Below are 14,131 nucleotides of genomic sequence, written 5' to 3' on the forward strand. Positions count from 1 at the left end.
GCTCATCTGAAGATGATCAAAATGCCCGAACAGACATTCTGACTCAGAATTTATATCAGCTTTCTGATATTACAGCAAACAGTGAATTCTCCACCAAACTTAAATCTCATTTTAGGAAAGTACACTCAGCAGATAAGATCCTATGAAGATTGTTTTAGCAGTAATATTCTCAGAAAAGCCAGCTAAAACATACAGGCAAACTCTCTAGAATACTTTAAGCATTAATAAAGTTAAAGTGAGACAAAACGTTTCCTTACGCAGCAGAATATCTAAACCATTTATGGAGAGAAAAAAAAAACAGAAGGCTAATGTGGCCTGTCTAAAAAGTAAAACAGCCACAAGTTTGTAATGGCTGAAATTAAACCATGAGTCACACCACATTACTTAACACAGTTTAGATTAATTTATTATCAGATTTATGAGTATAGGTACATATTTATTTGTAAAGATGATTAGCATACTCATATTAGCAAATGGCAGGGCAAAAGGTCAGTTTCTGGGCAGTCCTCTTATTTAATGATTTTAAATTTTGTTTTCTGTTTTGCCATTCCACACACAGTCTGAACTACAACTATCACCTAAAAACTACCCTAAATTTTTCTTCTGTACCATTTTAAGCAACAACTTTCTACAGAAAACTTCACTCATGAAACAATACTGTGAAAATGTTCTTTGCAAACTGGTAGCATGTGTATCATACTGATCAGATAATATTTCCAATTTATTGTTCAGAATAAAAAACAATTAAGCCTACAAGGTACAATACAAGTCTTCAATGTTATGCAGTCTGATTTCCTTCCACAATTAAGGATTTATGCTGCATAATAGACCACAGCAACAGAAATGGGTATACAGTCTAAAAAGGAATGACTAATCTTCATACTTATTAATCAATCCGAATTATGCAGTGTTTCAATGTTTTTAAATAGATTCATTTCTGTAAGTGCTTACTGGAATCCTATAGGCAGGCATCGAGCACCACGTCTGAACAGTGGAAGGCTAGTGATGAGCTTTAAAAAAAAGTACAATCATGCTAAAAGAGAAACTCCAAAAGTTTTATTAAGATTTCAACAGACGTTGCAAAAAATATTGCATAATGATTGAAAACATAGTATTTTAAACAAAGTAGCAATGTGGTATCAAGTAAAAGAAAGACTGGAATAGCTGTCTGTTTATGCTGTAAGGAAGATGTACCAGGAAAGGGATACGACGTTTTTTAAATTCAAGGACAGATGTGAAAAAGCCACATTTTGATAGACTATACACCATAGATGTTTTTACAAACTGCATAGCAGTGTAAAAAAAAAAAGTTTTTATCATAACTATTCTGTATTCCTGCATTTGGAGCAGTTTACAAGGCAGAGATTTTGTTTACAACATTGATATTTTAATAGCTCTGGATTCTCATAAAAAATAAACTAATTTAACAAAAAAGCCTGTATCTACATTTGAAAACAAAAGTGCATGTTTTGAGAAATAGTGTTATTTCTTAAAAAGAACACCAAGTAATTAAAAAGTTCATTTCAATAGATTAACAGCTGATGGTACTTCAGATGTAGGTCTGCACTGTGCTACAAGCGAGATTCTACCAACACCAGCTCCTCTAACTGAACACCCTCTTTTCCTAAGCGACCGAGACACGTGTCTGCCTGCCATACTTACCACGTTTCTGGGTAGCCAAAGAATGCTGAGTACCAAATCCACCACATTGCTGACTAAAAAACACCAGTAACCGAAGACAGATGTTTTAACATAGATTTAGCCATAATTGCAAGCATAAATTCCTCAACAGTCAAGAACCTTCCAGTCACACCACTACTTTTAACACTGGAGAGCAGCAGCAAGGAGCCATTAGAGCTAAAAGGCAAGAACTGAAGAAAGTCTGTCTCCTGCCTTGTACTGAAGAATTTGTGGGTAATGACCATTTCAATGCACTCGGAGAACAGGGGCAGGGGGCACTGAAAATCCCTACTGAAATCTCAGCTGGTACAGTCAGATTTGTACATTAATCTAGATTCTCCTTTCCAGGTAACTGTGGTAACAGCTAAGAATTACTGCAAATATTGCTAACTGCTGTAGAGGGTTTACTCCTTTCCACTTTCCAAGCTGAAAAATAGAAAGCGTGGAAAGAGAACATGTAGCTTGAAGATCCAGGCAGAACTTCTGTTTGATCTCTTTTAATTTCAACTCATGGCACTGAAGAACTAGATTTATTTTTCGTTCTGGGCACCTGTAGCACTTTGAATAAGAAAAGGCAGTGAATGTTCACTTGGACTGGACCCAGAATAGGAAATGCACAGATACCAAAGTTGTGAACTGCAGCCAGACTAGCCTTAAACAAAAGTCCAGTACAGAAATTACAAGTAATAAATTTAGCCATTTTTGTAAACATCTCCTCCTTAATAGTCTCTTTTTTTCCCTATAATGGAAATATGTACTGTATTTCTTTGCTCCAAGCTCTGGTCTGTTTCTGTTTTAGCTCTGTGGCACAGTTGCTAAGCGCAACAGGCTAGAGGCACCAACATTAACACAAACAAGTTGAAAAGTCAGTTTGAGTTATTACAGTTCTGCTATACCAAGCCATTTTTCACAGCGTGTATTCTCTGTTCACAAATGCTTTGTAAGATCTTTTACTATGGAAGACTGGAAGCAAATTGGAGTTGTTCGATTAACAGATGTCGTTGAACATACGTTTCTGATATGCCTTATGCAATTAACAAATCATGTCTCATCTTATGAAGATGATACATTTGCTATACATACCAGTAATTTAAAATGCTCCTCATAAAAGCAGCATTTTTAGACAAATTAACAGAAAAGGAGACAATACACCTCACAATACCATAGAACAAGTAAAGAGAGCCCTTTCATTAGCTGCATTATAAATTCGTAACTGTTCATGACATACTTTGAATTTCTGACTGCTCAAGCAAATTAACCCTCAGCCAACTGCAGGACAAGGAAAAACATTTTAAGCATTTGATACCAATGTCATTGTAGGTGTGAGAGTAAAAACTAGTATTCCATGTTTTTAGCTCTAAAAGTTTTGCTCCCAGAAGTAAAATAACTTAATAGTTCAGAAGAAAAATAATCAGTTACGTCAAAAGAAAGTTATACTTAAAATTAAGCTGCTGTAAATCTGAGTTTGTTTAGATCATTACTAAAAAAAAATTTAAAAAAAAAGCTGATCCTAGATCACCTGTTAACTAGGAAGAGCATTAGAACACTGATTTCATAAGAAAAGATATGCTTAAAACTGTGTTTGAGACATCTAGTATAAAGTTTTGAATTCTTCCTTATCACTCGAATATTTGGATTCTAATTTGTTAAAAAAATAGACCAAATACAGACAGTACATTTGGTCAGCATTTTGTCTCACTACAATTCAGTGTTTCCTATGTAAGTGTGCATACCATTTAGAGGCCATTTTTGAAATGTTATCAGTCAACAGCAACATGGGCACCAGTGAATCAGAAAACACACCTTAGGATTTTGTTCTTAAATTATATAAGTTAGATAAAACTACCCTGTCCAGCAAGTTCCAAGTTTTTCAAACATTAAGGCAACTTTCATTACTTTCCAGCTAAACAGTATTATAAAAAATAAATGTCACTTCAAACCTTATATACACAGTGACAGAGTAGATTTAGCTAGAAAGTATCTTTAGTACATTAATAAAGTGTCACGTAATATTACCGAGGTTATATCAGGTGCTTGAGTGTATGTGCAATTGGAGTGGTTGCAATATTTAGAGAACTGGTTTCAAAACAGAGCGCAGTGAACGTCCTTCTTTAGTGAGTTCTCGAGTTACACACATACATGGCAGCGGAACGGCCTCTTCTCTTCTCTCTACAGCATTATAGCTACATTTCTTCAAGTGGTCAGCCATGCTTACGATGTCAGCAAACTTCCACTCATTCACCGTACAGAAGGCTGTACTGAAGCGCCAAACCTAGAAAATAAGTTGCACTTAAGCTCAAAATGTTTTAAGGTACCTGAACTCAGAGCAAGAAATTAAATGTTTTGTGCTATAATACTCTCAGGCAATGTTTTGCGTCTAATATAAATCATACTAAAAATCAACATGACAAAACCATACAGTGCTAAATTTTGTATAGTCATTCCCAGGCCCATTCAGATTCTAAGCCAACTCTGAACACTGGGAAGACAGACAGGCAATTCTTTCTGCATCTACAAAGCAGATGTAATCAGAAGTTAAATGACAAACTATTGCACGACCAGTCACAATGATCCATTTCTGAAATCATCAGCTTCTCCCATTTAAAATGATGGCTGCAGATACTCTGCGGTTCCGGGAGTGCGGGGTGGGGGCGTGGGTAGGGTAGGGTAAGTGGGGTTAAATGGTGAAAAGTGTACTATACGAAGGTCACCCAAAAGTTTTAATTATTATTTACATACTTAAGGCACTCAATATCATGGCAATGGATAGGATCTCAAAAATTAAAATTGCTGTAAACAGTATAAATTCAAGAAAAGCAAACTTTGTAGGCAGCTTTCCCACTTTAATGGTATCTTGATATTAAAGTCATGAGGTAATGATTTAATATTTTTAAATCTTGGAAAAACAGAGGTAGGTTTATTTACATCAAGTAAAAACTAGACAGACTCTCCTTCAACTTCTACCTTTTAAAGTGTGGAGAAGGCTGAACCATCCTCCAGCAATTTTCAGTAATTATCGTTCTATACAACAATCTGTCTCCTGAAGCTATATTACATCAAAAACCAGTAATAACAACAGGGATTAGGGGAAATACTAAGGGAAAAAGCAGAGACATGGCCAATTTAGTATCTTCCCTTTCACCTTCAGAATAAAGAAATAACTTACCTTTTCTTTTATCTGCCAGGAAGAACTTCCATCTGGGTACCTTCTCTTCTCCCAAAGCAATATCACCATTCCACGTGCTTGAAGCAAACTTCCACACACATCTCTCATTAAACGTGACACTCTTGAAAGCTGACATAAACTAAAGCCATCTAGAAAACTAGCAATGTGCTGCAGAACTTCAAAAGGTAGACTACTCAGATGGTCATTGTGTAGTCCAATTAAGCAGCTTTTTGCAGGTTCTACTAATACTGTGGATATACAAGGCTGAACTCCAAACGACCGTAAGTGGCGGTCATGAATAATTTTTGCCCCTTGTGTTGAAGGACAAAACCTTCGTTGAGAATATGTACACCCATAATATGCCAAAGGACACCTCTGCTCCATCCAGCCATTAAGGCCAGCATGAATGTCACCATGCACATTCTTAAAATGCGATGAAAATTCATTCCTCCTAAACAACTGTCCACAAACAAATGTAAACATTGAACGCTGTTTTGTTTGGTATCTAGCCACATATTCCAATACCAAATCAAGTCCAAGGGTCTGGAATGGACTTGGATTTGAGAGCTGTGGGTTGGCATGATCACACGCAGAAGCTGAAGCTATCTCCCCCACCATTGTATTTGTGGCCAATATAGCAGATGGGAGAGAAAACGTTTGGGTCCCAAAGTCAACGTGATACACATCGACAGTGCGACTTTCTGATATGCCCCTACCTCCAGGAGAGTCTCCTAGGCAAAACAACAGAGCTGCAGTGATTAGATCAATCCCCTGAAGACCCATAGGATCTTCTGTTACCTCCAAATCTGAAGTATCAACAGCTTTGTCTTCTTTTGGTGTAGACCAATAGTGGTTAACAAGGAATTTGTATGATCGATGACGTAAAAGTGAAAATGCATCTACGTTTCTTAATCTTTCTTGCTCCACTTGTCTCTCTAACATTTCTTCTTCATTAGCATTATGGGGAAGTAGTAAATGATTAACATTGCCATTAAGTAAGTGATCAGCTGATACTACTTCTTTAAGTTGTGCTGTTACAGGGAAGGAGTCACAAGACTGCAATGCTTCATCATCATGGGATGCTGTACATTCACCATTTGCTACACTGGATGGTTTTGAGTTAGATACACCAAGATCTTCATTCTGCTCCAACACCTTTGAACATTCATTTTCTACATAAAAGCCATTACACAAAAGCGAGGAGTTACTGAGGTTTAGATTTAAGTCATGTTCCCCCACTACATCATAACAAATATCACTAGAACCATTTTGCTCCATTGGTGAATTTTGACTCAGGCTATCTAAGTTAATTCCCCCAACTGCTCCCATGTTATCTTCATCTGGATATTCGTGGTCAGACTTCTCATCCTGAATAATGCCATTAGAAGTCTGTTCTTTAATGTCAGTATCTTCTTTCATTTCATGTGGTGAAATGCAGAGCCTTGAACTTAACATATTAATGTCCCTTGTAGCAGTATTCAGGATATCCAGAGCAGCAGCCAAACTCCTCGTTGTTTCTACAGTAGCTTGATAAAGTGCACCATACGACTCTTCATCTACAGGCATCAAACCATTTGAATGAACTGCATCTGGGGTATTTGATTTCACAGAGGTTTGCTCTCTGGATTCTGGCATCTGATCACCTGCTTTTGACATCATAGTTGCTACTTTAAGTGATTCTAATAACATGCGTTGGTCTTGAAGGGCTAAAGCCATATCTAGCTGCTCCACTTCATCAACATCTTTACTCAGATTTTCGTAAGATTTTCGGTCTGCGTAACTCACTGGCCATCTATTCCACTCCATGGTACAACATACCACACTTGCAGGACAAACTTCTAGATGATCAGCAATTTTATTTCGGGCTACTATGAAGGGACATCCAAAGCCACTATTCAAACAAGGCACTCTTTCAAGTGGACATAACATGCGATGTTCCTCAGCTTTACATGAGTGAAAAACCGCTCCACAAACCAATGGGCAGCCAATCAAATCACAGGAAATGCCAGGCTCTGGTCTGGTCATACAGCGACGGCTGACACAGTTCACACAGTGTAAATGTTGTTGATGTTCCTCCATGACTGTAAATCCAATTCTGAGTGAAAAGAAAGGAGACAAAAGCATAGAATATTAACTCAATATTGTTAATAATTACAATTAATTGCAATTTTGTATCTGCTATGTGTACAGAGAGATGTGTTAACACAATGCAAACTGATCAGTAGCTATTTTAAGAGAAAAAGTATGTGACATTTTATCTCAAAGAAATGGTGTTTAAAAGTTCACCTGAAAATTAAAGACACGCATTCATATCAAGGTTCAAGACACAGTCCATGCATTTATTCACGAGGTATAATATATGCAATTTAGATTAAAATGTATAATCCTTTCCTCTGGAATTGCTCTTTTCCTGTGCCCAGTGCAAATGATGATTCAATGAAAAACAATGCATGATCATTGACTATAGCCTACTACGTAAAATCATAAACCACTACTCTACCTAAAATCACTACCACTACCACCATCATAAACCCTATTCTGCAAAGTAGGGAGATGAAATAAAGGCAGCCAGATTCATCCTCAAGTGCAGTTCTCTGATTAGACAGAGACAACCCATTCCCTGGGCTGCTTGCTACCACCTAAGCTTCTGACAACTTTTTCATGCAGTTCTCAGCATGTATGCCAATCCCCTGCCCTGTCCCATTCTCATTTCCTTCACACTTCTGACAGATAGCCACTCTTCTTTTTTTTCATCTATAGCCTATAGCTCCTCTCTTATTTTTACAGTTCAGAAACATCAGAGAATGACTTGCACAGAGCCAAATATCAAAATATTGTATCAAAAAATGCATCACTTAGTTCCGTCTTTTCCTCCCTCCCCACCTCCAGTAATTTTCTTGAAAAATAAAATGCTTACAAATTTAAGATTAATACAAGTGGTTCCTTATCTTATTCTGCTAGCTAACATGTACTCTCATACATTCTCTTCAGACTAAACATGTAACGTTTAATGCATTAAAACTTCTTAAATTCAAAATACTCTAAACTGTAAAAATAAAACTGCTTAGTATTATTCCTTTTGTAAACTGCATTTTAGGCACTCAACTTTAAATAATTTAAAGCATTTAAATAAATATATGTGACATTTCATTCACGTGTACTCTTTTAATGCTTTGAAATTCGTGCCAATTTTAAGAGCAATCAGTCCTCCATCATTCCCCCATCCGCCATTATTTGGGTAACTCAGATCTTTTACCCACCCACTCTACTGAACAATTCTAACAAAGAAGCATATGTGCTACACTTATCAGGCAAAACACAGCTGAATTTTCTCCACCATACCTTAATATTTATATACTGAGTAACAAGTTAATTTTGAAATAAATTGTCCAGTGCATCAGTCACTGAACTTAGTGACTGATTGACTTGCTAAAAATTTTAGCAAACCTTTCTGGCATACACCCTGCTTTCAACTTGCCCTGTTAAGTCAGATAGTGTCTACTGCAAATAGCTGAAACACATTCACTAAAGAATGAAAAAGAGAAAAATATTTTATTTCTCCGAGATATTGTTAATTCTTCCAGCAAAGCACTAAGTAATTCCTGCAAAATACAGCAGCCTGCCTGCCGCTAGACCAAAGAAAACTTCAGTTTTGCGTCAATACTGAAACCAAACTAGTTTTCCTTAAGTCAACAGGTGATCAGAGATCAAAAGGAAGCTCTCAGGTTATGTGTGTATTTTAAAGCGCTTCACACAAAGTAGAAACAACCCCGAAAAAGGCAATGCTAGTTTATAATGCAAGAACCCTAACTCAGCCCTTGCTTCACACATCTAAACACAGTTCCGCTCCCATGAAACAAGCTAATTTTATGAAACAAGGCTTAATTTTATCATTTACCCACAATTATGTTTTAAAATAAAAAGTATCATTTACCTTCTTTGCAAAAAGCTACGCACCCCGCTCATTTTCAGATGGCCAGAAGTAAGCCACTTTGACAGCAGAAGGCAGGCGTGCTAGCTAGCGCACACTGTTAGGCAAGTGCTGTTCTATAGCTTCTAGGCCAAAGCTGGCCCACCTGCAGACAGCTCACAACACAGTCAAACTGAGCTTGTGTTTGCCTGCAGTATTTGTGTTGACATACCCTAAGTTAGTTAATCATCATTAAATACGATCTATGTGATTATTAAATAAGCCTATGTGAGCTTACACAGAAGAACATTCTACTGAGACAATAAAAGACCCTCGATCCTAAGTACACTACCTTGGTCTTTACAAGTCAGATTGTGAAACCTGAGCGGCATGATGATACTGGCTTTTCTCAGGCTTCTGGACTCCTTTCAAGCATAAGCTAATATTCACCAAAACTCAATGATTTCATACAAGCAAATGAAATTGTGCATAAGAAGGGGGAAAAAACTTGGTGAGAACACCAAATACCACTTACAGATAATATAAAAAGCAAGAGCAGACCCTAAAACAACATATTTTATGAACAGGTAGATGCTAATTTAGGTCTATAGCAAATGTTTGCAATTGTTTTTATAAAGAAGCGATTATACACACAATCAATTGAATAGCTGAAGTAACCTATTCTGTCAGTTTCTGTAAACAAGAGTTTTATTGGTCACTGAGAAATTTAAAATTAGTTGCTATTTCTCTTAAAATTCAAATCCTTTGGCTCCTTAACTAAATATGTAAATTTACATCTCTTTGGACATCAACAGACCATCAGCAGGACATTGACTAAAATTCCATGTCCTGTTTACAAGCCTTAAGTTTGCATCACCTGCTGCAGAACTTCAATTTAGTCAGAATGTCACATTTGATTTCTAGCCTACTACAACGTCCTTTTATATGTATTACATGTTCTTTTCTGCATGCTTTTTATTTTAAAACCTGGGCTTCAACAGCTGTTTTGGGCAGTCATGAGCGCCTGGACTGCTTATACTAGTTAAGGCTTTTGATATAATTATGTCCAAAGGCAAAAAACCAAATGACCCTATCAAAGTGGTGAAATAAATGGGTAAGACCTCAAGAATTAGCACATTCAATAACCAACAAGTGGTTACAACTCACTCCGTTTTGTAAGCTGTGAACCACAGAACTTGGCACCTCTTTGATTCATCAATTAAGAGCCTCCACATGTGAATCATTGTCCTTTGAAGAATCACACCCAACATATCACTAGTACTACACCGAGAACAAGAACCACCCTCTTCCCAAACACTGCCCTGTAAAGGAAAAAAAAACGATGGATCAAGGGGAGATAAAGAAAATTCGTGCTGAAGGTAACAAAGTCCTTTCATTTCCTCTGATACAGAATATTGAAAAGGCTAGCAAAGAGTGTCATTGCTGACCTGAAAAAAAATAGCCGTCATTAAAAGATGTACCAATAATGTTTACAGTGTTTATACACCATTGTGTTCCTTGCCACAATTTAGTGAGATGACTGTCAGATCAATGACTACAGCAAGACAGAACAGCTGTCCTTTCCTGATAGCGTTGTGCCAGCAACAAGCTTCAGTTCATACAAGATACACACACTCGACTGTTACTAGCAGAGAAACCTAAAAATACATCCCGTTCCAGTGAGGTGACCACTGCCTTCAGAATTCGTGCAATCACTTGATGTTATTGTACATACTATACAGTCAGCTGACCAAATCAGCCAGAACATGCTTTGAAAATCTGTCATAATTAAAAGGATTAAAATTCCAGCTGCTATATCCACATGATTTTCAGTTGCTGTTGTAACACAAACATTAAAATAGCATAATAAGGGTTTCAGTCACCACACAATACTTCAGCTGCAAGTGAGAGCTCTCACTTTCTTCTACTTCACAAAGCATAAAGAGCTGTACTTAACATTATCAAACCCAAAGTCTGCTTACTTACTCTCCCCTACATGAATTCTTTGGTGCCAGTAAGATAGGAAATCACAGCAACTACTACTACTATTGGAACCCTCCGTTAGGCAGCCACCTTTTATTCATCACAGCTATAAAGATCTCAGAGTTGATCCCGAAGATCAACTATCTTTGAGACTCTTCCCTCTATCAGACTGGACTAAATACACCAACAGGTTCTAAAATTACTGGTTTAAGGAAGAAGACTAGAAAGACACAAGCAGTACTACAGGTTTAAACTCCCAGGAGCATCCAATCCACCCACAAGCAGCCAAATATATGCAAACCTTCTAAAAAATTCCCTTTTGTTTTGGAGACTGTGGAGTAGGCTGCCGTATTTCTGAATCTTCCACCTTATACCCAGGTCTCTGGCTAGAAGAGTGGCTAACAAGACTGGTAAGACGCAGAAACTTTCAGAGAGGAACTGGCCAAGTGAAAGAGAGATTTAAGTGCCAGGTAGTTAAAAATGAGGGTAAGAAAAAAACAGAGCAAGAGGTAGAGAGGAGAGCCAAGAGGTAGAGGAGGGAAGAGGAAGAATAACCCTCATTCACCTTGACTAACAGGCCTAACTATCAAACACTTTAAATAAGCTTTTAAGTCTTCTAGAAGGTAAGCTTTTCTTGTCTTGTGATTCCTATCCTGCACAAGTGTAACAATTTTTCTATATAAAACCCAGCACCTCAGCGGATTACCACAATAGCATGGCTGCGTTAAGTTTTTATGTTATGCGTGTTACGCTCCCTTTTTGAGTTTGGGGGATAGTGGTGTTTGGGTGGGTTGGTTGGTTTGAAGTCTTTTTTGATTCATTTGTTTTCAAATAACCGATGAAAAACATGAACTGGAGGTTCAACACGATGTCTTCGACACCATTTCAAGTGCAGAATGGCAAATGCCACCACTAGTTGTCATCCCCGCTTGAGGATGCTCTAGCTCTACTCCTCAAGACTCCACGAAGTCTAAGGTTAAACAGCCCCATCCTGAGGCTTCTCCAAAGCCAGAGCAGCCCCTGTCCTCATATTAGGGAGCTGGGTTCCTCAAATCCCGCTTAGATGTCTCTCCATAGTACTGGAAATGCAGGAAATGGGGACATACTGCAAAATTAATCTAATGCGACACTAATTTCCAACAACTCTTTAAAATGGTAACTTCAAAAGAACAACATTACAAACTGCTAGTTATTAATACGAAATAACATGACTAAGAGGTGACAAATTAAAGGTATGTGCTTCAGTTGCACAGGTAATAGAGTAGCACATGTAGCCATACATATTTTAGTATCCTATACACTAGATAATTGTTCTTTCTTTGTACAAACTTTCTTATTTGTAAGAGAAGCTCCTGACAGGAACTTTGTGAAGAATTCTATTTCTTCATAATAGTTTACATCAGCCATACTTCTAGGAAGCAGAATGTTTTCAGATGCCACACTTAAAATCTCAAGCTTTGTGGGATACAAATTACCACCCCCACGTCTATCAGGTCACCCATGGATTCTGTTACAACTGAGCAGATCAGAGAAGTTAAAACTATATTCACAACATTTGGATAGATGAGTTTTCACTGCATTCTCAAACATAAATTCATCCACAACAAAGAGAGCAGCTGCCCTGCCTGGTAGTGATTACACATATTGGTCATCCTAGAATGAGTCTTCATTATTTTTCTGTTACTCACTGAACACATGAGAAGGAATTTGAATTACTAAAGCCCATAGTAGTATTCTAATTCTACCACTAACATCATAGTCTACAGCAATTTATATGTATTACACAAAAGAGAAAGAAAACAGTCAGGCGTAAAACATGGCTGCTTACTGCAATAAAACCTCAGAGATACACATACCTCTGGGAATATTCTAGTTTTATCAGTGATCTAGCACTGAAGGAGTATGTACTAACTGCTTTTTGAAGCATAAATTTATCCACCTACCCCAAAACCAAACCAGATCAAAACTTTAAAACAAAGCAAAATGTCTATAACTACATTAAAAATAGCAAACATTAGAGTTACAAGGAAGTGCAACTTTTTTACGTCAACCTTAAAGAAAAGCTTTTCCACATCTATTCCTGCCCCAAATATCCTACTACAGCAGCTGACCTGTATTTTGCATTCTTTTGAGTAAAACTTTGGAAGTGCCTTCCTCCCCAGTGGCAAGCCATCTTCTGCCCATGCAGAGAATTCAGTAAGATATTTCCTCCCAAATCACTGCAGCCAGAAAAACCCACACCAGAATTCAAGGGGGAAATGACTCAAAGCAAAACACTGTTTTGACTGACGCGGACCCTCCACCGAATGCACCATGGAATTTCACAGAATGGAATGATAAAACACTTTCTTCTATCACTATTAAACTCTACGAGTGTCAAAAATCAAAACAAAAACTACTAGGCTTTTCCTTAGAGTACTTTTGTGACAGATCTGCCATGCATTCTTGCCTCCTTGACACATTCCCCAAAGAAGAAACCCAAAGGCCTCAATGTACCTTTGGCCACACACTGACCCAAGACAACCACCAGGAACAGCTACACTTGCTGCATGGCTCGGGCACAAAAGCACTCTACCTGTTGAGATGGTGACAGGGCAGAATCAGCTAGAGAGCCAGTAGATTTCATGTGTAAAGCACTTCTGAACTTGAACTCAGTGCGACTCCTTGATTGCTGCAGACTCTGCAAGAAATGAGATCAAAAGTGAGGTTTCATTTCAGGTGTACAGACTGTTTTCTGTATGTACAATCTTCTGAAAAGTTCATGTGCTTACACTACCTGGAAGCTACAAATGTTGAAATATTTTGTGGGTTTTATGGAAAAATAAACAAGTTTTTAACAGACTTTGTAAGCGCAACCTAAGTTCTGTCATTTTAGGTTATTGCTAGCTATTAGTCACACTAGATGGTTACCTATTTATATTTAAGACTAGAATAGATTATTAAACATTATTATTCTGACCTACTTCACTTAATTCTTTGGTTTGGTCCACCATGAATCACTTAAGAAAAAAACCAAACTTGAATTAAAGATTGCAACAGCTGGAGAACTAAAAACAAAAATAAAGTCTGATTCTTTTACAAACTGCATTTTAGTTAAAATTTGTTCAGCTTCAGTCTTCAGACACAACTTAATATTAAGCAACTGCTTAACATTAACAGGCCTTCACTACAACAGACCACTTCTTCCATATGTTCATACCTAGGAATTATCATTAAAACTTGGAACTACGGAGAAATACCCAAAGGAACACTGATATCCTTATCCCCAGGTATCATCTCACAAATCCTTCAGAAAAACAGAAAAGAAAATAGCCATTTCTAAGAAATCAGAAACCAAACTACTGGAAAAAATAATGCATTCTCTATTACATTAGGTAGTTTTAGCTACATAA

At 37.4% G+C, this 14,131-nt stretch overlaps 1 protein-coding gene across 1 annotated transcript; it reads right to left on the minus strand.

Annotated features, from left to right (window-relative positions):
- Positions 1 to 3,748: 3,748 nt before the first annotated feature.
- FBXO30 (F-box protein 30) lies at positions 3,749 to 13,420 on the minus strand. The gene is made up of 3 exons (XM_010145915.1): positions 13,315 to 13,420; positions 4,847 to 6,941; positions 3,749 to 3,952 (listed from the first exon to the last, which is right to left on the minus strand). The coding sequence occupies exons 2-3, from the start codon at positions 6,923 to 6,925 to the stop codon at positions 3,749 to 3,751; spliced, it is 2,283 nt and encodes a 760-aa protein (XP_010144217.1). The 5' UTR covers positions 6,926 to 6,941; positions 13,315 to 13,420.
- Between the last annotated feature and the right edge of the window lie 711 nt (positions 13,421 to 14,131).

Source organism: Buceros rhinoceros, unplaced genomic scaffold (genome assembly GCF_000710305.1).
Source record: "Buceros rhinoceros silvestris isolate BGI_N320 unplaced genomic scaffold, ASM71030v1 scaffold30971, whole genome shotgun sequence".
In the NCBI taxonomy this organism is placed as follows: Eukaryota; Metazoa; Chordata; class Aves; order Bucerotiformes; family Bucerotidae; genus Buceros; species Buceros rhinoceros.

What these genes read in the sequence shown, in the direction of transcription:
- FBXO30 (XM_010145915.1), bottom strand. Translation starts at nt 6,925, where the DNA reads ATGGAGGAACATCAACAACATTTACACTGTGTGAACTGTGTCAGCCGT. An exon ending in CCTGGCAGATAAAAGAAAAG is followed by an intron (nt 3,953 to 4,846) that starts GTAAGTTATTTC and finishes CTTATTTTCTAG; the next exon opens with GTTTGGCGCTTCAGTACAGC.